Source organism: Penicillium roqueforti (genome assembly GCF_015533775.1).
Source record: "Penicillium roqueforti strain LCP96 04111 chromosome Unknown scaffold_01, whole genome shotgun sequence".
NCBI classification, from domain to species: Eukaryota; Fungi; Ascomycota; class Eurotiomycetes; order Eurotiales; family Aspergillaceae; genus Penicillium; species Penicillium roqueforti.
Window position 1 is genome coordinate 1 of NW_024067565.1, and position 19,102 is coordinate 19,102.

The 19,102-nt window shown below is 49.2% G+C and overlaps 6 protein-coding genes across 6 annotated transcripts; 4 read left to right on the forward strand and 2 right to left on the reverse strand.

Moving 5' to 3' along the window:
• Positions 1-4,252: 4,252 nt before the first annotated feature.
• LCP9604111_1 (uncharacterized protein) lies at positions 4,253-6,198 on the forward strand (the record flags this gene model as incomplete). Its single annotated transcript, XM_039068316.1, has 4 exons — positions 4,253-4,328; positions 4,385-4,453; positions 4,516-4,569; positions 4,631-6,198. 4 exons carry the CDS (start codon positions 4,253-4,255, stop codon positions 6,196-6,198), a joined length of 1,767 nt encoding a protein of 588 aa, XP_038932549.1.
• A 610-nt stretch (positions 6,199-6,808) lies between these two features.
• On the reverse strand, positions 6,809-10,892 carry LCP9604111_570 (CLH domain-containing protein; the record flags this gene model as incomplete). The annotated part of the gene is made up of 5 exons (XM_039069427.1): positions 6,809-7,092; positions 7,156-9,425; positions 9,478-10,442; positions 10,491-10,517; positions 10,569-10,892. 5 exons carry the CDS (start codon positions 10,890-10,892, stop codon positions 6,809-6,811), a joined length of 3,870 nt encoding a protein of 1,289 aa, XP_038933118.1.
• A 214-nt stretch (positions 10,893-11,106) lies between these two features.
• Positions 11,107-12,455, forward strand: LCP9604111_681 (RMD1 family protein; the record flags this gene model as incomplete). Its single annotated transcript, XM_039070538.1, has 3 exons — positions 11,107-11,124; positions 11,179-11,439; positions 11,493-12,455. The coding sequence occupies 3 exons, from the start codon at positions 11,107-11,109 to the stop codon at positions 12,453-12,455; spliced, it is 1,242 nt and encodes a 413-aa protein (XP_038933229.1).
• Positions 12,456-12,821: 366 nt separating this feature from the next.
• Positions 12,822-14,360, forward strand: LCP9604111_792 (T2 family ribonuclease; the record flags this gene model as incomplete). Its single annotated transcript, XM_039071649.1, has 6 exons — positions 12,822-13,099; positions 13,151-13,445; positions 13,510-13,702; positions 13,757-13,996; positions 14,063-14,160; positions 14,220-14,360. The coding sequence occupies 6 exons, from the start codon at positions 12,822-12,824 to the stop codon at positions 14,358-14,360; spliced, it is 1,245 nt and encodes a 414-aa protein (XP_038933340.1).
• A 918-nt stretch (positions 14,361-15,278) lies between these two features.
• On the reverse strand, positions 15,279-17,471 carry ace2 (putative C2H2 transcription factor (Swi5); the record flags this gene model as incomplete). Its single annotated transcript, XM_039072760.1, has 2 exons — positions 15,279-16,738; positions 16,790-17,471. The coding sequence occupies 2 exons, from the start codon at positions 17,469-17,471 to the stop codon at positions 15,279-15,281; spliced, it is 2,142 nt and encodes a 713-aa protein (XP_038933451.1).
• A 430-nt stretch (positions 17,472-17,901) lies between these two features.
• On the forward strand, positions 17,902-19,045 carry LCP9604111_1014 (ubiquitin-ribosomal 40S subunit protein eS31 fusion protein; the record flags this gene model as incomplete). The annotated part of the gene is made up of 6 exons (XM_039073871.1): positions 17,902-17,946; positions 17,998-18,015; positions 18,271-18,294; positions 18,425-18,530; positions 18,602-18,882; positions 18,956-19,045. 6 exons carry the CDS (start codon positions 17,902-17,904, stop codon positions 19,043-19,045), a joined length of 564 nt encoding a protein of 187 aa, XP_038933562.1.
• Positions 19,046-19,102: the final 57 nt, after the last annotated feature.

The following is a 19,102-nucleotide window of genomic DNA, read 5'->3' on the forward strand; positions in this document are numbered from 1 at the left end:
GTGTACTTACAAAAGATGGTATTGAGCGGTGTCAAAGGCGGTCTAAAACTGGTAAGAGCTAGTCCCAATTAGGCGATAAAACCATTAAAATCAGGCATCCGACTGTTGGCCGCTATACACCTTCGTAACTAGTTAGGAAATCGGAAGCGGAACTGGAGCAAAAAGACGTCACGTACAACTCTAATTGTGTCAAGCTTATCTAATCTTAAGCGCGAAGTCTAACTATGTAATTAATGCTGAAGCATTCCTTTCAAGACTAGCTTTGAGAGGCTATATTTCATTGCCCTTTGCGGTTGACGTCTTCTGATAACACGGTTACTTTCACTCTGTGTTGAGGACCCGCAAACACGGTTGTATTATCCGTGGCTCCTATCTCTTTCCCAAATACTACCTTGAAATAAGCGAGATTGATTTCCCACTATCACTGACGCTGTACGGGGTACGGGGTACAAGTGTGCATGAGAGTCTGAGCGCCTGCCGTCATAATAGTCTGAGCGCTTGCAATGCTGTGGATAGCTGCAGATGCTGAATATCACTTCCTAAAGTAGAGAGGTAATCGGCGTTTTGTCTGTAATGATTGGCCTGCGCAACAACGATATAGTTGCGATGGAGGCTTATGATGTAGTGAGGGGTGAATTAACTTTGGTGGCAACAGAGTGGAGGTGGTCTACGGTGTAGTACATCCGGTAGCCGAATTAGGCCGTATATCAAATTAACCTTGGAACCATTATTATTTATTACGTATGTAAATTACAGACCCGCCAACCAGACCCTGGCACTTTTACTTCAACTACCGTTTACTATTTTGGACCCTCTTATGATTTCCTATTTTAACCACACGCTCACCTATATAGCTGCAGGGCTTGATGGGCTTCATTTGTTGTTGAGGTGCAAATGGTAGGTTATTTAGGAATGAAGAGTGCTTCTGTTTAGAGTATCATGCTAGCCTGTCACTTGCTGCCACTTAGATTCCAGGACGATGGATGGAAGGATAAGAAGCCTGACAGGATTAGGAACTTCCCCCCAGTGGAAGATGTGGTATCAATGCGCTTCTGTAAGGCCTCGGAATACGCTTGCATAGCTTAGACTTCCAGTCTCACTGACGGAGTTGACTTCAGCAAACCATCTTTGCGGATATGACAGCGTTATTGAACGTACGTAGATGCATCTCATAGGTGATCATATTGCCTAAACAACATTGGGCACTCTAGTTATATTGCTGCTTTCTTCGGAGAATGATACAGCGAGAAGAACTTGTCTTTGCTTCTCCGTGCAATAAGTAGATTCCACCGTGCACTGGAGTCATCGCTGTTTGATATGTCTTCCCTTGTAGCAAAGAAATGTTCCAAAAATACATAGTATCCTCAGACAATGCATTTAAAGAGCTAGCCTGAGCAGATATTTCATGATTGAATTAATCAGTAGTTCAATACCCAGGCGACACACCTCCATTGAGCATCATCTGGGCGCAGTCCTGGTGCTCAAGTCCATCCACCGGGTAAGAGTGAGGCTTGCATGATTTTCATCCAGGGTTCGTATCTCCAACTTCCAAGAGATTACATTTATCACAACTCCCTTGGTCGGCTTGTTTCGGTATGCTTGTGCTAGAGCAATAACACTCAATTTGAGAGGTGAAGATGTCGATAAAGCCCAGGTCACTAATCATGGGCCCATTTTCGCGGTACGTGTTACTACGGCTCTTTCATGCGTTCACAAGCACAGGCCCGGAGACATGGAGCAAATTCGAGCTTCAGCAGAATATTGTCATCATAACATCTTTCGGGGGATCTTTTTCTGATGTTTTGTTGACGAGGGATTGTAACCAGGGCGGGGCTCAGGATCAGATTCGACCAGCTCCTATCTCCGTATAGAGCAATGACTGAACGGGGATTCCGAAACCGGTCCTTAGTAAAACCCTCTCATCACAAGCTGAAGATTGAACGAAATGGAAAGGTAGAGGTCTTTGAAGGTACCGATATTTCAGATTAGTAGAGTGACTTGGTAGCTTAGTGCTTTTCCACAAATAAAGTCGGAGGCAGATGAAGCAGAGATGGTATTGCGGTAGGTCGTAAGAAAGCCGAAATAGCAGCTTGATATCTGCGTCATTTCCGGTGCGGCCGTTCGAGAAGTTCCAAAAATCAATCCTAGCAAAAGGAATACAGCAGATGATGATTGCCTAATATCAGACAAGCAAGGTCGACTGGTGATAAGTGCTCAGAGATCATCTATAATAGCTAGAAGGTCGGTCAAGGCTGGTGGCTTTCGCGTGGCCATCCTGTTGCGAAAGGTATCCCCTGTGCCCCTGGCTGACTTTTGCTTCACTTGTTATCTGACGTGTCAGACTGAACGGCTTAGTCGTAGGCAGCTTCCATGGCCTTTGAAGTATCATCCGAATTTCTTGACCTTGTAATCCGGATAGTTAGTTAACTAATTCCCAAGCGAGCTGCGCAGCGCAGAACACATAGTAAAATCGGTAAATTATAATGTGGTATTTTAACAACCAACGCTTTTGTTTAATTTCATTACTGTCCGATAGCAATTGATAAGCATTGGGCTAGAAGGAAAAGCTCATATAGATAACCGTTGTTGAGATATCATGTTGTAATCTATCGCTTTTACTATGTGTTCTGCGCTGCGCAGCTCGCTTGGGTGCGCAGCTCGCTTGGGAATTACGTTAGTTACATTGGGTGATTGCTTACTAACTGGAAGTACGATCCATTTGAGTAATCACACCTCGGACCTCGGGAGCAGGACCCTAAGCGGCGGCACCCCGATCGGGAAACTGACATCCGTGGTCAATTGCTATAGATATCCAAAATTCATGGCTATAGATTTCACAATTCTAGCATTTTAAACTACTTCTACTTGGACTCTTGAGGCACACTTTGATACACAGCACAAGCCATATGATGTCATAATGCGTCAGTTCCTCAGAAGTGGGGCTGAAATAAATTATTTCCACTTTCAATTTTTGTCTGCGCGGGTCGTCCCGCTACGTGACCGCGTCGGGTCTAGGGTGGTTCTGGTTACATACCGCACATTTCCCGGGTATTTTGAAATACGTAACGTCTGTATCTGTTTACACTAGTATTTTTTAGAATACAATTATACAACGTTGGAGTTTGCCACTCTGCTCTGACTGATGGGATATCTCCCGGCTGGGACTCTGATTGGAACCTATGCTTATACTAGCGGGTAGTAGCGGGTGTTTAACAGTATAGACGTTGCACTTAATCTGAATGTCATCTTTCTCATAGTCAACCTTGACATTATATGTGATAATCATGCCCTATGTCGTGTCACCATTGCCCCTGACTTGATCTGCCCTGACAATATAGCATCGATCGTCCTTGGCACTGGTATAGGGCTGTTCTCGGTCAAAATAGAACCCCATTGTAGATTTACGAATAATCGACAACTTTCGAGGCTCAAGTGATATCCCACTTCGGTACTTGACCTTCTCGCAGTGTCTGACCTAAATCTAGGTTGTCATGCCAATGATAATCGTTACTTCAAAGATATTAAAAGCCAATATCCCTGCAATGTTTTACTACATTGTCCTCTATTTAAACTTAATTCGGGATCTCTATGGCCATAATAACCACAATAAAAAGCAGAGCTATACCTGTTTACCTTTGCAGTTCTGTTAAGGTGGCACATCGACCATTGTCTGTGAAACACCAACCTCTTGATAGAAATAGTTCTGTTCTTCCGAGAGTAGTAGAGGGCTGGTTTTGAGTTGATCCCCGGATATCAGGTCTTTTACTACAGTCTACGGCATGACCCTGCTGAATGAAACCCCCCGATGTTAAGTAAACGGCCTTTGTTTGCATCCAATTTAGTATATGAACTAAATTCAGACTGTCTCACTTAGGTTGTACACCGATGGTTGCCGGTACACCTAGTTTAAGGTTCTATTCGAGTCACACATGGAGGTGTAGTGTCCAAATTATATCCCAGGAGTGGTGCCTTCCAGGGTTGTCAAGTAGCTCACTATAGCCGTAAACGGCAGTCGTGACTTCCTTGTATGTTTGCCCTAAATATGGACAGCACGTGTTCCCCCCGTTCCTTCCTGAACAGCTGGGGACTTTGTTTACTATTTCTTCCTCCAGTTTCCTCTTTCTTTTCTCCTCTGTTCTCTCCTCTTCCACTTTACGTTCGTTCCCCTTGTTCCTCAATTGACCCTCGATTGCTTGGTTGTTCCATCAAGTGATCACTTCACATTCGTTTATCAACCTCCATATTCGCCAAGATGGTAGCTTGGATGCGTTTCAAGTTGCTTCTGGCTATGGTCACCGCTCTGGTGACTATGGCTGCTGCTTCGGCTGGTAATTATCATGGCTGATAATTACTCTATGATCACTTACTGACCTTGTTGCAACAGAATGCCAATACATCGAGACGGTCTTTCTTCAGGACCCCCACACTGGGGAGCAGTATCAGTTTGGTGAAGGCAAGTCAAACCTGCTATCTGGGCTTGCCTAGAAATATGCCGTTACTGATCGATTTTCACAGTCAACGTTCTGCCTCGGGCCTTGTTTGGTCGTGCTATTCAAGCTTCTGAACTGAGTAAATCCAGGCTCTTGCCATCCTCGCCTCTTTTCTAGACCAAAAACTAACTTGGTACTAGTCACTGTCACGGTTACCCATACCACCTGCGATCCTGATGAATCGACCACAACTGTCACCACAGATGTTCCTTGTACGACTGTCCAGTCTACCACACTTCTCACCACGGAGATTACTCCAGTCCCCGCTCAAAGTACCCCTGCTCCTGGTGTTCCTCAGTCTACTGTGCCTACCACCTCGTCAACTCCGGTGCCTGTTAACACTCAGACTTCCGTGCCTATTGTCCCTAGCGCTACAAGGGTGACCACCAAGTCTTCTGCACCTGGCACCACTTTGGTGACCTCGCAGTCTTCATTACCCGGGACCGCTCAGACCCCAGTGCCCAGTACTACCAAGGTGCCCATTGGAAGCAGCCCTGTAACAAACCCTGGATCCTCCACGGTTACTGCCACTACCACTGAGTCGGTTTCTTCTTCCAGTCCTAATGCTACCAGCTTGGCTCCTATCCCTGTCACTACCGAGATCCCTGGAACTACTGGGTCCATTACATCCACTCGTCCTACCAATGTGGTTCCTATCCCTGGTACTACTGGAATTGCTTACACAAACTCAACTGTTCCTCAGGCTCCCAGGACGGTGACTGATGTGACCACCTTTTACACTACGTCTTCTTGCCTCAACTCAACTGAGCTGGCCCCTGCTCCGGTGACCACTGAAATCACCATTACCGTTGAAGTTCCTTGCACCGAGACCACCAAGTGTGTCAGCACCAAGGTCCTTACCACCGGCACCCTGCCGGCCTTGAACACAACCGTTCCTGCTTCCATCCCACGGACCACTACGACCACCGAGATTCAGTCGACCATTTCTGTCCCTGTCCCGATTACCACTGAGGAGGTCACTGGCACGGTCGAGATCCCTTGTACCGGGACCACCAAATGCACCAGTACTAAGGTGTACACCACCATCCCTACGGAGACTACCACTATCTCTGTGACTCCAGTCCCGATTACAGCTCCACAGCCCACCACTGAGGTGGTGACTATGGTCCAGCCGACTGTTCCTGGTGCCCCTGCAAAGGAGACCACCGAGGTTGTGACTACTGTGATTCAGCCCACTGCTCCTGCTCCCGTTTCGCAGGGCACCACCGAGCTTGTGACCACTGTGAACCAGCCCTCTGTTCCTGCTCCTGTTCCCCAGACTTCTACTCACGAGGTGACTACCGAGATCAAGCCGACTGACTTGGTCCCACTTCCGCACGCCACCACTGTCGAGGCTACTTCTCTGGTCAAGGTTCCTGCTCCTTCTACGCAGCCGGCTACCACCCAAGAGACCACCGAAAATCAACCAGTCGCTGCGGCCCCGACCACTCTAGCTACTTCTACTGTCTCTAAGCCTGAGGTTGAGAGTACCACAACCGAGTCCAAGATTTCGGTTGTGTCTCCCCAACAGCCTACTCACACCCAGGAGGATACTGTCCTCCCATCTCCTCATGGCACTTCTTCCAGTGGTACTCACTCCGCTTCCCCTGTTTTCAACGGTGCCAATGCCGCTGCAATCATGGACAGCCGTGTCTTTGCCATGAGCATTGTGATTATGCTCTCTCACATCTTTCGCTTGATTCTGTGAGAACGACATACACTCTTACCGTGTGACGAGGCAAGTCCAGCCATCTTCTGATGTAGCAAGGATAGTATCTGATGCGATGACTGTGTTCGTGATGGAATTTGAGGAACCCATGGTGTTGATGGGTGGTCGTGTGTTTTTATGGGATGCAACTGGCTCCCCTTAATCTTGCAAATTTTATCAGTCACTCATATTCTAGTTGAAGCATAGCTTTCCTAATCTCACAAATGTTCACCATGGTTGTGTCTAATGATAAAGAAAGTATCCTGTAGTCTGTAATCTGCAACCGAATGGCAACTCCAAGGGACAACATAGCTGACCGAACAGTATTCGGGCAGTTATATTTCGGCTGTGAAATAATCACAATGTACAGAACGTAATACGTATGCTGTGAGCATCAAAGCATTGAACATAACACATCTTTATCAATAAACAACGGCCAGTGTGATAACCTCACAGAATGGATGAATGCCTAATATCCCCAAATGGGGATAGTAGCTTGGCTAAAGCCAGGGTATCTCAGAGAAACAAGGAGAATGCATAGGTATGTGCACATGGAGTATACACACAGGACAGACGTGAATGGGTACAGATGTCCCTACCCCAGTAGAGTTCAAACCTCAACCTCACCACCAAGAGATTCAATGTCTCGCGTCAGAGCACAAATCCGACATCCATCGCCAATCTTGTCCCGCAGGATTCTTGCCGTCGTGACCTTGGGGCCAACACTGCGAGATGCAGTGGCAGACCGGGTCTCGTCGACTGGAGACATGGCCCGGGGTGTAAGATCAGCAGATCGGTCACGGCTGTTTGCGCCGGATTGTTGTGGCGTGTCTGAGTGCAAGTGGGATAGATGGAAAATGTGGCCACAAGCAAAGCCAACGAGAATTTCTCGCTCTGTATGGGGGTTCTTATCAGCATTGTCTTTTTGGATGAAAGGAGTTGGGGTCAAAATCATACCGTTTTCCCGGAAGGCGGCTTTGCAGCCGCCACATCTTCCCTGTCCAGGGCCTCCGAATTTTCTCGCACCATTGGTTTCAGATATATGATCTTGAGCTGGGGCATTCATTGTCGTTGCCTTCTTGGAATCTTCCTCGCCAACCTCGGTGACATCAAACTTGATTCCCCGCCGCTGACCTTTGCGCAGCGAGTCCATCCCAAGTGCAACTTCGCTTTGCATAACCCTAGCCGCGCCTTGACTGATACTAGCCTGCAGATCATGCTCACGGATCAAGCGGGTGAGGCCCTCTCTTAGACCTTCAATCTCTAGCCCGCTCGGGATACGACGCACAAGCTTTATCGGGTCGATGGCCGTCCCGGCCTCAACGAGAAGACCATGGATGAACTTTGGCTTGTCCATGGAGTAGTCAAGCAGATCCTCCCACAGATCAGGATCGTCCTGTGATTTTGCAAATGAAATGGCCTGTGAAACATCCTTGAGATCCGATAGAATCAGGTTCAAGGCTCGCTTTGTCTGGCCCATCTTGGACAAGAGAAAAATCAACTCTGGCGTGAATCTGTGGTTTTCGCAGATCGATGTGGCTTTCTCGAACGAATAGGATATGCTTGTTTGGAGGAACTCCATCAGTAGAGGTCGGTCGTAGTCGGCAAATACCTCAACAGCCGTATCAGCAAAGTTATCAATCAGGGCTTTGCCTTCATCAGCAGCAAGCTTGCTGGCTGCATCCCGAGCATGCGTTCCACGTCCTCTTCTGGGTTTATGAGCGTCCTGCGGTAATGATTCACCTCGCCAGAGCGCACGGAGATAGAAATAAAGGAACAGGAACCGGTCCGCGGCGACCAACTGTGATACCACGGTATCTGGAGGAACAATGCCCGTGTATGCTTCCCTTACGAGGAGTCGCGTGGGCTCAGAAGTCAGCTCCTCCAGTTCGAATTTTGTGGCGGACTTCATTTGCTCTTTGGAAACGCGAATCATGATGAAGGCCGGTATATCATCAGAGACTGCGTCGAGCAATCGGTGTTCCCGAACCAAAGACATCGCAGCATCTCCATCTTGCAATCGAATGTAGCAACGCAAGGCTTCGCGGTAATGCCCTCCTGCTAGGAACAACTTGGCGAGGCAATCTGTGAGGATTCGCCATTCCTCAGAACCGGCGCGTACCGATCCGGATTTCAGCTGTGCTTCGATGGATTCCGTGATCACATTCGCATCAAACAAATCGGATGGCCATGTTCCGACCAGTTCTTTGAATTTGACCAAATCTCGTGACACGTAGTGAGTGAGAATGACTTCGTAGATCTGACAAGACAACGATGGATGTAAATCGACTGGAATTTTTGGAGTTATCTCATCAATTTTATCCTTTTTGATAAAGACCCACGCCCAGTGTTCCCATTGTGAGGCATTGCGAATGACTTTGCCACAAATACTCGCAGCATGAATCCACTTCTCTTCGCTGACAAGTTGGTTGATCCAGAGTTCCCCAAGGCGAGCTTTTTCTTGTTCGGCAGCCGAAACTTTTCTTCTACCAGCGGTCGTCATGGATGATCGATCATCAGCGAAGAAGTCACCTAAACTAGTTTGCGACCTTGCAGCCTCGGACATAACGTCGGCTAAGTCAGGTATTGAGCCTGCAGCTTCGGGATGTTCATCGACGAGACGCCATGCGTCCTCGTACTGGCCATGAGAATCAAGCCAGGACAAACGGTCCGCAAGATCCCGTTTTACTGCAACAACACAGTCATATGGGCTGTGGACAAAGATTTTGGCACCAGGAGCACCTGAAACTTCCTGTACCTCCTTCGGAAGGGGCTCCTCAGTCGCGTAGATTTTGGACATGAAAGAGGGAGCAAATCTACCAGATCCCTTGTCCCCACTACTTGTGGTACTGCGGATACTGGCGCCGGAGCTGAAAAGCCGCGCAGAGTACATAGTAGCATCCAAAATCCCATGCCCAAGAGCCCCGAGGGCACCGCGCTGGACGACCTGTCCCTCTGGGGTCTTCCACGGAGGCAAGACACTTAGATGATAATCAGATGCCGAGAGACCCTCAAAGCGGTTTACTGAAAGCGTATCAGCGCTAATTTCTTCCTTGGTCTCAATGTCAATGACACGAAGTTCAGGTTCCAGGCCCTTTTTTCGATTGCGGGTCCCACTGCCTCCTCCATTACTTGCAGTTTCGCCTTCGGTCTCCAAATATGCAAGAATGACAAGAAGACGAGGCGTATACAATGAGATGCCAGATACCACGCAGTCTGTTCGTAATCTGTGTTCAAAGTTAGCGATGAACGATACAATCTGTGAGAGTTCCAGCTCACATTGTAACAACCTCTGCAGAGCCCAATTTCTCTCCCTTGGATGTTTTGCTTGCCCTTTCGGGGTAGACATCAATGACCCAAACAGTTCCTCCCCACCCGACGACAAGCTTTTCCACTTTCTCAGTGGGCACCGTCGACTGTACCTCTGGACTTGCTGGACAGTCATTTGGATCGAGATGGTCCCGAATGTCCAGAGCGGACTGGTCGATCCATTCAGCACGTGCCTTCCAAACATTGGCCATTTCGTCCCAGCCGGGACGATTTGGACGATCAATATGGCTGATTCGTTTCCAGGCAAATTCTGTCTCTGAAGAATCTAGATGTAAATTTGACCGCATAATCTTAATGCCTTCCTCGTTGACCCAGGCCACGTAATTTCCTGACAATGACCATTTAATTGTGCTTATAGTCCCTTCGCCGCTGTGGATAATCGTGTCTTTTCCACTAGTGGCTGCTAGGCCCATGGATCCAAGCCAACTTGACGCCGTTGCGGCTGCACCCCCCATTGTTGTAGAATTGGAGGTCGCCCCAATACGACCACCAGTTGTCAAGACCAATTCACCTGCTCGGCCACCAGACAGGAATGCCCGGTCATTCTTGTATTCGGGAGACAAAGCAATAGACTGGACTGGGCGGCCAAAATTACGCAATAGCACATCCTTCGGGTCTACTAGCGATGAGACGCACACGTGGCCATCGATTGAGGAGGTCCCGATGTAAATCGAGTTCGATGGTAGAGGGAGGACGGTCGAATGATTACCCAGTTTTCCTTGGCCACGGATACTGCCAGTGAATGTTGATGCTCGCGTTGGTGGTCTGTATTCTTCTGCAGTCTGCTTGCTGAAGAGCTCTTGCTTGAAGTTCGGAAGGGGAGGCGGACATGGCGATATCGATATTGAGGTGACACTGGCTGAGTGTGCATGATATACACGGACGGATTGTAGAAGCGGTAAGGACATAACATGCTTGACAAGGTCAGCTCATATGTCTGCGCGCTGGTGTGGCTAACTTACGACGTTTCCGTTGTGCGTCCCGACGATCTAGGTACCTCGTTAGCTCATTATAGTATAGGTCCCGCTAAGGATGCATACCATTTTATCCCCTGCTACGAGGAACGAGCTTGTCGCATCCCCGTTGCGATATACTGATCCCAGGTGCTTCGTAAGGTATGCGTACTTGAGGCGGGGTTCCTCGTCCTCGTCGTCCGAGTCATCCTCTCCTTCGGCCTCTTCTTCCTCGGCCTCCTCTTCTTCTCCATCATCGCTGCTGCTAGAGCTGTGGTCATTGAATCGTTGCTGTCTATCTTGGGCGCCTTGAGTCGTGTCTGTAGGTGATCCGGTTCGTATGGATGTGTCGTGCTTGGGAGTGCTCTGAATGGCACTTTCGTCCGGCGGTGTCGCGCCAGGCGCGTCCATGGCAAATCCCTCTCACACCTGCAGCTCCCAAGCTGGTTGAAGTGGAATGCGACAAGCTGAAACGGGATCCTGTGGTTCTACAGTTGAGCCGGGGTAGGTCAGTGCCCCGAGCTTGATTCCATGACTAAGCGGGCTATTGGGCCGCGGGCTTCAGGACGATGTCATCGACCGAGCTATTCGGGCTTTTTGATCCTCGGATACACACACACATACAATGTTTGCCAGGCCATATGTATGTTTAAACTGTTGCAGGCGCCCAATTTCACAGTTTCCTACGCGACCGCAGACCCAATTCCTTCATGCCTCTCCTAGACTAGCACTTCCCCGACGGAAGGATTTCTTTTCATCCAATGCCCACTTGAAACAAAAACAGAACGCCGATGAACCAATTGAATCCTCTCCGGATTCCCGGAAGCAACTTCGACGGGGTCCTAGGTCACCAGCAGCTCCCACTTCATTGCGGCGGGTAGCGGTAGAGGCACAGAGGTCGAAGGATGGCATTATCTCCAAGGCGCTCCTCAAAGAGCAGGGGTTATATCGGACTAAGGTAGGCATGACTGTTTCTTCTACGATCTTCTTCCACTAATTATTTATCGCTAGACAGTTACCGCCTACGCCGTCGCCGAACAATTTGACATCCGCAAAGTAAGAGATATCTTGCAAGAACGAGGATATGAACCGGACCCGTTGGAAACCGGGCTTTTCCCGCAGGTCGTTCATGTTCAGATACCCTTAGACTCCATACAGCGCATGACGAATCCCTCCGGCATAGATCTACCATCCGACGAAGTGGGCGATTTATTCGTGTTTCCCTCCGGTACTGTGGTAGCGTGGGGGCTCCCAGAAGGATTCACATCATTCCTGGCAACGCGGACTCTCTTGCCCGCAGCACAAGGTGCCCATGTGGATAACCTGGAAACCGAGGATCTCGAATTCGTGGAGGACCCGAAGCGAGAGAACAGTGTGATCAAAGGTGACACGATTATACTAGGCACCAAACCAGGTCACGGAGATGCGGAGGGATTACCAGCGGCGCAACAATCCATTAACACGGTGTTGACCAAGATTGCATTTTCGTCAGGTCTCGCTCGGAGTACGAAGTTGGCCGTCCTCGAGAGCCTTCTTTCAAACTATTTTGAATCGACTCGGCCAATTCCGACTCTTCTATCAAAGGGATCCCGTCTTCCTTTTACACGAGACTTTGTCCTCCGGAAGACGGGGCAGCTGCTCAGTGTCCGAGCCCAGCTCAATCTCTATTCCGAGCTCACTGATTCCCTTCCCGATCTCTTTTGGGACAGCCGACACGAGCTCGGCTTGGAGGGATACTACGAGCAGGCTGGCAGAGCTTTAGATGTTGGAATTCGCATCAAACTGCTGAACGAGAAGATGGACTATGCGCAAGAGATCGCAAGTGTACTTCGGGAGCGCCTAAGTGAGACACACGGTCTGCGGCTCGAATGGATTATTATTCTGCTCATTACCGTTGAGGTTGGCTTTGAAGTATTACGACTGTGGAAAGAAAGAGCACATAAACAGGAGGAGGCGCGCAAGCAGGAGGCCTAGGTCACCCGAGGCCAGAATTGACAGGCGCGAACTCAGTGTGATTATATTGCCCGCGATACCCCTTCATTTTCAATATTAGACGAGTGCAACATAAGAGAAAATGCTGCTGTCGGCAAGTAATCAAAGCCAGGTGACTCGTGGGCCGATTCCCCTTATCAGCCCGGCTGTCCCCGCGCTTAGTCATATGAGACTCCGCACGAGGACAGTACCCGTAGACGCCGACAACCATTGTAGCCTCCTTAACATACCTATCCCTCGTCTAAATACGATTTTCCTAGTACACACCTACTTGTCTATTCTTATATTCTTCCTCTGTTTCAATTCGACACGTTTGTTCCCTGAAATAACGGCAAAATGATACCAGCGATGATGCGGGGATCATCACAACAGCTCATGGGGATTCCCGGACCCCAGAAGATTCTCAAGACCGTCGGCTCACTCTGGCTTTCGCAAACTACAAATGAGAATGATAATCTCAGAACTTCATCATCATGCCCTCTCTCGGAAATTAGTTGCCAGGCCAATTTCCACGGTCAAGACACCTGCTGTTTCAATTACCCCGGTGGTCAAATGCTGCAGACGCAATTCTGGGATGTCGATCCTCCACTCGGTCCTGAAGACGCATGGACTATCCATGGACTATGGTGAGTCTATATCATATCCCCAGGTTGAATGATATCAAGCTAACTCTTCAGGCCCGATCACTGCAACGGCGGCTTTGACCAATTCTGCGACTCCAAACGCAAGTACAGCAACATTTCTCTGATTATAGTGGACGCGGGCCGGGGAGACTTGCTTGAATACATGAGCGAGTATTGGAAGGATTTCCGGGGGGATGATAACAATCTGTGGCAACATGAGTGGAACAAGCACGGCACTTGCGTCAGCACCCTGGAACCAGATTGCTACGAGGACTATCTGCCTCAACAGGATGTCGTGGACTACTTCGACAAGACTGTTGAGGTTTATAAGGAGTTGCCTTCCTATGAGGTTAGTTTAATCCTGTCGGTTAATGACCGACTATATTCGGATCAAACCACTAACCATGCGTAAGTTCCTGGCCAATGCTGGCATCATACCATCTCAAACACAGACCTATGCTCTTGCCGATATTGAAGCTGCACTAGAACAAGCCCATGGAGACCCGGTCACTATCCGTTGCCGAAATGGTGCCATCAATGAGATTTGGTACTATTTCAATATTGCAGGAAGTCTCCAATCAGGGGAATTCATCCCTGCTGGACCAGGTCGGTCAAACTTCAAACTCGCGTTGGTAAATCGCAAGCTTACAAAATAGTCAGATGGCCAGAAGTCCAATTGCCCTTCCAGGGGAATCAAGTACCCACTGAAGCATGCTCGGCCGGAGCCGACCCGGACGACGACCATAGGTAATCCAGAGCCCACGGCGCCAGGAACTCCATTTGCAGGCCGAGGTAACTTGATTGTTGAGAGGCTTAACCGAAAGCATGGCTGTATCATTAGCTTCGGAACTTGGTTTTCTTCAGGGACCTGTGCGACTTTCCGGGCCGAAAAGCTATCAGGTTCGTGACCGTGCTTTCCACACATGACGCCTCTGCTATTGTTTGCTAACGTGAAGTATCCTTCAGGTGATTTATTTACTCTGAATTCTAGCAAGGGGCCCTGTGCCTTCGAGCGAGACGCCCTTACTTGCGGACCACACGTCAACAAGCCCAGTGAGTTCACCGTATGTTCATCCCAGAAAATGCTCCAATATATCATCTCATCTTCTCACACTGCATACAGGCCAAGGATGGTAAACTCGCCTACAGTGATCACACTACTTTCTATGCCCAAAATCCTCCCAAGGGGCGTACACAAAGTAATGTGTATGCTTCGCAAGGGGGACGACCCATTGAAATTGAGATTACCTGGGTCTCGAAGTAGATGGGTTATCTTTACTGTTGTTTCACTCGCTACCCTGGTGAAACATAGGTCGGCCTTTCGGTGTGATGTTGCACAGAAATCCCTGCATAGAATGGAACGAGGGGACTGTTAGACGATTCCTCAACGCAGAATAATTAGAAATATCAAATAGAAAGCGCGGTGTTTGGAGTAGTATGTTAATATATGTCATTCCTTGCGTGAACGGATATTTTGTATTCCGAAACTTGAGGGTGCAATCGGTTGATTGAGGGAAGGTCGCTAAGATGCAGACTATTTGTACTTTTCTCTTGGAATCTATTATATTCCAGTCTTCTTTTCACCTACAATTCTACGATCAAGGCTGTGACGGGTTATGTGGAGCCAGATGTAAGCTGTAGGCATAGCATGTTTGAGATGGTAGAGTACAAGCCATCCGCAATTATGTCTGTCATCGAAGGAAAACAGTCCTTGAACAAGCCATCCTTGACAGGGTAGGTACAGAAGAGATTCATTGAAAATAAAGACATCAAATACATATCGCATCATGAAGTGAGTGAACATATGAAAAGAAGGATAAACACCTGGAATAAACACGCTGCCGTGTATCGAACATCTTCGAAGAGATGAGATAAGGCCGAAAGAACGTGAATAAAAACAATCATGACAAGACAAAAAGAAAAAAAAAAAAAAAACAGCAACAAGAAGAGACAAATACATGGGGGGAAATAAGGGGCAAAAAGCAAATAGCCCGAAACACTCGCAAGTCCGCAAAGTCGTTTCAAGTCCCGAAATGTGTGCAGAGAAAGAAAACGCCCTTTTTTATCGTGGGTCATTAAAGTGTACAAGGTCGTCCCGGATCGTCGCAAAGCAGTGTCGCCGTGAAGAAGATGGTAAGCCACGCCGTATGTGTCGTCGCTCTTTTTGTAGTAACATAGCCGCTCAAGGGTCCACTAGGAACTCGCTGGACAAGCAGTCGATTGGGTCCGTCAGGTCATCAATACCAGAGAAGGTCTTCTCGGGATAATATGACGAGACAGGGGCGAAGTCGGTTGCATCGACGAATTGATAAGTCGGGAAACCAGGGATGCCCGAGTGAGCGAGATGACCGAACTCCTGTCGCAAGTCCTCGGAGGGATCTTGGGTCATGAAGATATCGATCTCCGAGCTGACGGATGATTCGGCCAGAGTGGGCGCCGACCGAGGGGAAGACATCTCCCGAGGCGAGAGGGCAGATTCACTATAGAGAGATTCCTGCGAGTACGTGGATTCCTGCGAGTATGTCTGCGAGCTGAAATTCGATGCGTACTGAGCCATTGCCTGTTCGTATCTAGCGTGGGCGAGTTGAGGTGGTGACAAGGGCAGCATGTCATCCTCGAGCCGGGCATTCACGGGGTTGTAGGTGTGGCATGGCGGGGACATTGTGTGGTATCTGTCTCCGGGAGAGGTGGGCGGCGTATAGGATGAGACGGCACTGGATGGGGCATAGTTGGGCGAGTTGAACACGGGAGCATCTTGCAGAGTGGCATGGGTCTGGGCTGAACCGTTTGAGGTGGATTTTTCAGCAACACGTTGACGAGTACGAGTGGACTTGGCCTGGCGAGTATCGAGATCCGGACGGCTGTTCTTCTTCTTCGGGGGGCGACCGCGCTTGGTGGTCTTTGGAACTACACCGGTGAAGCCTCCAACACACATATCGCGCTGGCGGTGCCGAGTTAGGGCATCCTGTCGAGCAAAGCTGGCGCCACAGGCACAGGCGAAGGGCTTATTGCCACTGTGTGTCTTGAGATGGCGCTTGAGATCGTGTCCGCGCACAAAGTGCTTTTCGCAAATGTCGCATTTGAATTGACGGTCTCCGAGGTGTGTTTGGACGTGGGACTTGATGTTTTCCTTGCGACCAAAGCGGCAAAGGCAGCCTGTAAATAGACAGACCCACTTTCCATCTTTGGGGTCGGGGCCGGAGATGAACTTGGCAATCTCGTCAGTCGAAACGCCGGTTTCCTGGACTGAGGCCTTGACTCGGGCGTCAAGGTCATCATCGTGAGCGGCTAGCTCGATGGGAGACGACACAGTAGACGGGGCACGTTTTTTGGTTCTGCCAGTGGAAGATGTGATTGAGATATTGGAATTTTGAGGCGTCATTCCATATGAACTCGGGGATGGCATATCGGCAATTTCGGCGAACGTGCTAATCGGGGAATTGACCGGAGAGGGCATTTGCTGCTTAATCTGCACAGAATTGACATAGGCTCCTTGAAAAGACTGCGCTCTCTGCATCTCAGCAGTAGCGGGGTTATGGGGGAATGAGAAACTTTGGGACTTGGAAGGTGTTGGGACATTGCTGTACATGGAATAATCAATAGATCTTTTCAATGGGGTAGAATCGGGGGTCAAGGGGGAGTCTGGCATATAATCAGTTTCGGTCGGGTCAAATTCAACATAAAGATTCATACAAGCAGTAGACATTTGCGAAAGAATTTTCGCAGATGGAGCCTTTGGTTGAACAGAGACTGGGTGCATTGGTCCGGCATAGGCCGTCACCTGCTCGTTTTGGATGATTGGCATGTTGCGCCGAGAGTACAATTCCCAATCGGCATTGCCGACATATTGTTGCTGTTGTTGGTTCGAGAATTGCTCTTGTTGCATACGGTGCAGCGCACGCTTCAATGGTGTATTTTCGGAGCTCTCACTGGCTGATCGGGACAAGGCCGGAGCACCGATGGACGAGGGCGCAGGGCTGCCAGTGGTGGTGTGGATCGCTTGCAATTGTTCTTGGTTGAAAGCCTGGCAGTCAGACCCGAGCGACTGTTGTTGATATTGATATGGCTGCTGCATGTGCATGCCATGTGGGATGAAAGCCTGCTCGGGCTGCTGGGCATAGGATTGATACTGCTGTACATCCCTCGGTTGATATGAGAAACCTGATTTTTCGTTAAAATAATCTCGCAACTGCGAGACCGTCTTCGGCATGTGTCGGTCGACATTGGGCTGTTGACTGAAGGAGTTGTAGTCCACAGTCTGGCCTCGACGATGTGACCGATGGGGTTGCATATTGGTCATGACTGGTTGGTATGGAGCAACTGGGGTGGAGATTTGACGGCGGTGACGACCGGTTCCCAGCGCGTTGGAGTTCATGATTATATTGCCGCTTGACGGTTGGGTCCTGATTGAGGTGTCAGTATGTGAATATGAACGCAATGGGCACTAGGAAGAGGGAAAGTGGGAGGGGTGTTAGAGGCTCAAGAGTATCAAGTGTAGAGTCAACCTATTCAGGTCACACGGTTCAAGTAGATATTCTCAATTGAACCTGGAAGAGCAGAAACACGAATGTATGAAGGTTTCCAAGGTTTGGTTCTGGAACCCCGATCTATGTGAGAGACCCGCGGTTCTCATCAACAAATTGGGGCGTTGGCATGGCAACGGCGGTGTCCGGGCGTCTGGGAAACCAAAGGCTTTGACGAAAGTGGGCCAACCCTTGCCCGACTTCGATTTTCCCGTGGTGATCGAGGACCTTGCTTGTGATTATTCGACTTCTTCTGCAAGGGCAGCTAGTCCCTGTGATAGAATGCGTATAAACGTACCTAGAATCCGTAAGATTGACACCTCCTCGGTTCGTTTCCAAGGAGATTCGATATAAACAAGGTGATCTCGTACTATATAGACCTTGGCTCCATATATAGTACCCATAGCCCGATGGGCCGATACGGTGCCATGGCGTCATCCATGGAAATGATATTCGACCTGTCCAACACGGGATAATTATTAACGTAGCGGGCCTCAGGCAGAAATAATATTCGAGTCACGTGCTTTTTCTCGGTCAGCATTTCATTTCACGCTAGACTACTTTCGGTGCACGACCCACCCCACGTGATCGCACAACGATTTTAATCACCAACCGGCTTCCGCGCACAACGATCTTCTTTAATCTTGCAAGGTTGAGGAAGACACCACTGTCGAGGTGAGTATTTGGTTTTAGGCCAGCGGATACGAATGTGATGACCATGCGCCATTAGCATGTAGTCCATTCTCTCTCTGACTTCTACATTTTCGTCGTCGCGAGCATCGCACTGACTTTTTTTTTTTCGCAGGCCTTCATCAAGATGCAGATCTTCGTCAAGACCCTCACGGGTAAGACTATCACCCTTGAGGTGGAGTCATCCGACACCATTGACAATGTCAAGTCCAAGATCCAGGGTAAGCATCGAAATCCGCGCGCAACGATCGCACACACCACAACCCGAGGCTCTAGACTAACCCCGCACCAGACAAGGAGGGTATTCCCCCTGACCAACAACGTTTGATCTTCGCTGGTAAGCAGCTCGAGGACGGCCGCACTCTTTCGGATTACAACATCCAGAAGGAGTCGACCCTTCACCTCGTGCTCCGCCTGCGTGGTGGTGGTAAGAAGCGCAAGAAGAAGGTCTACACCACCCCCAAGAAGATCAAGCACAAGCACAAGAAGACCAAGCTCGCCATCCTCAAGTACTACAAGGTTGACGGTGATGGAAAGATTGAGCGTCTTCGCCGCGAGTGCCCCGCTCCCGAGGTATGTGATAGCTCTGTCGCAAAACGATTATCCTTATATTCTGATTCGGAAACTAATTTGTCCTTTCTTATAGTGTGGTGCCGGTGTCTTCATGGCCGCTATGCACAACCGCCAGTACTGTGGTAAGTGCCACCTCACCTACGTCTTCGACGAGGCCAAATAAACGGTCTAAGTCGGACCGTGGTGTGCTGTCACCGAGCTTGGGCGTGGTTTCTGCTAG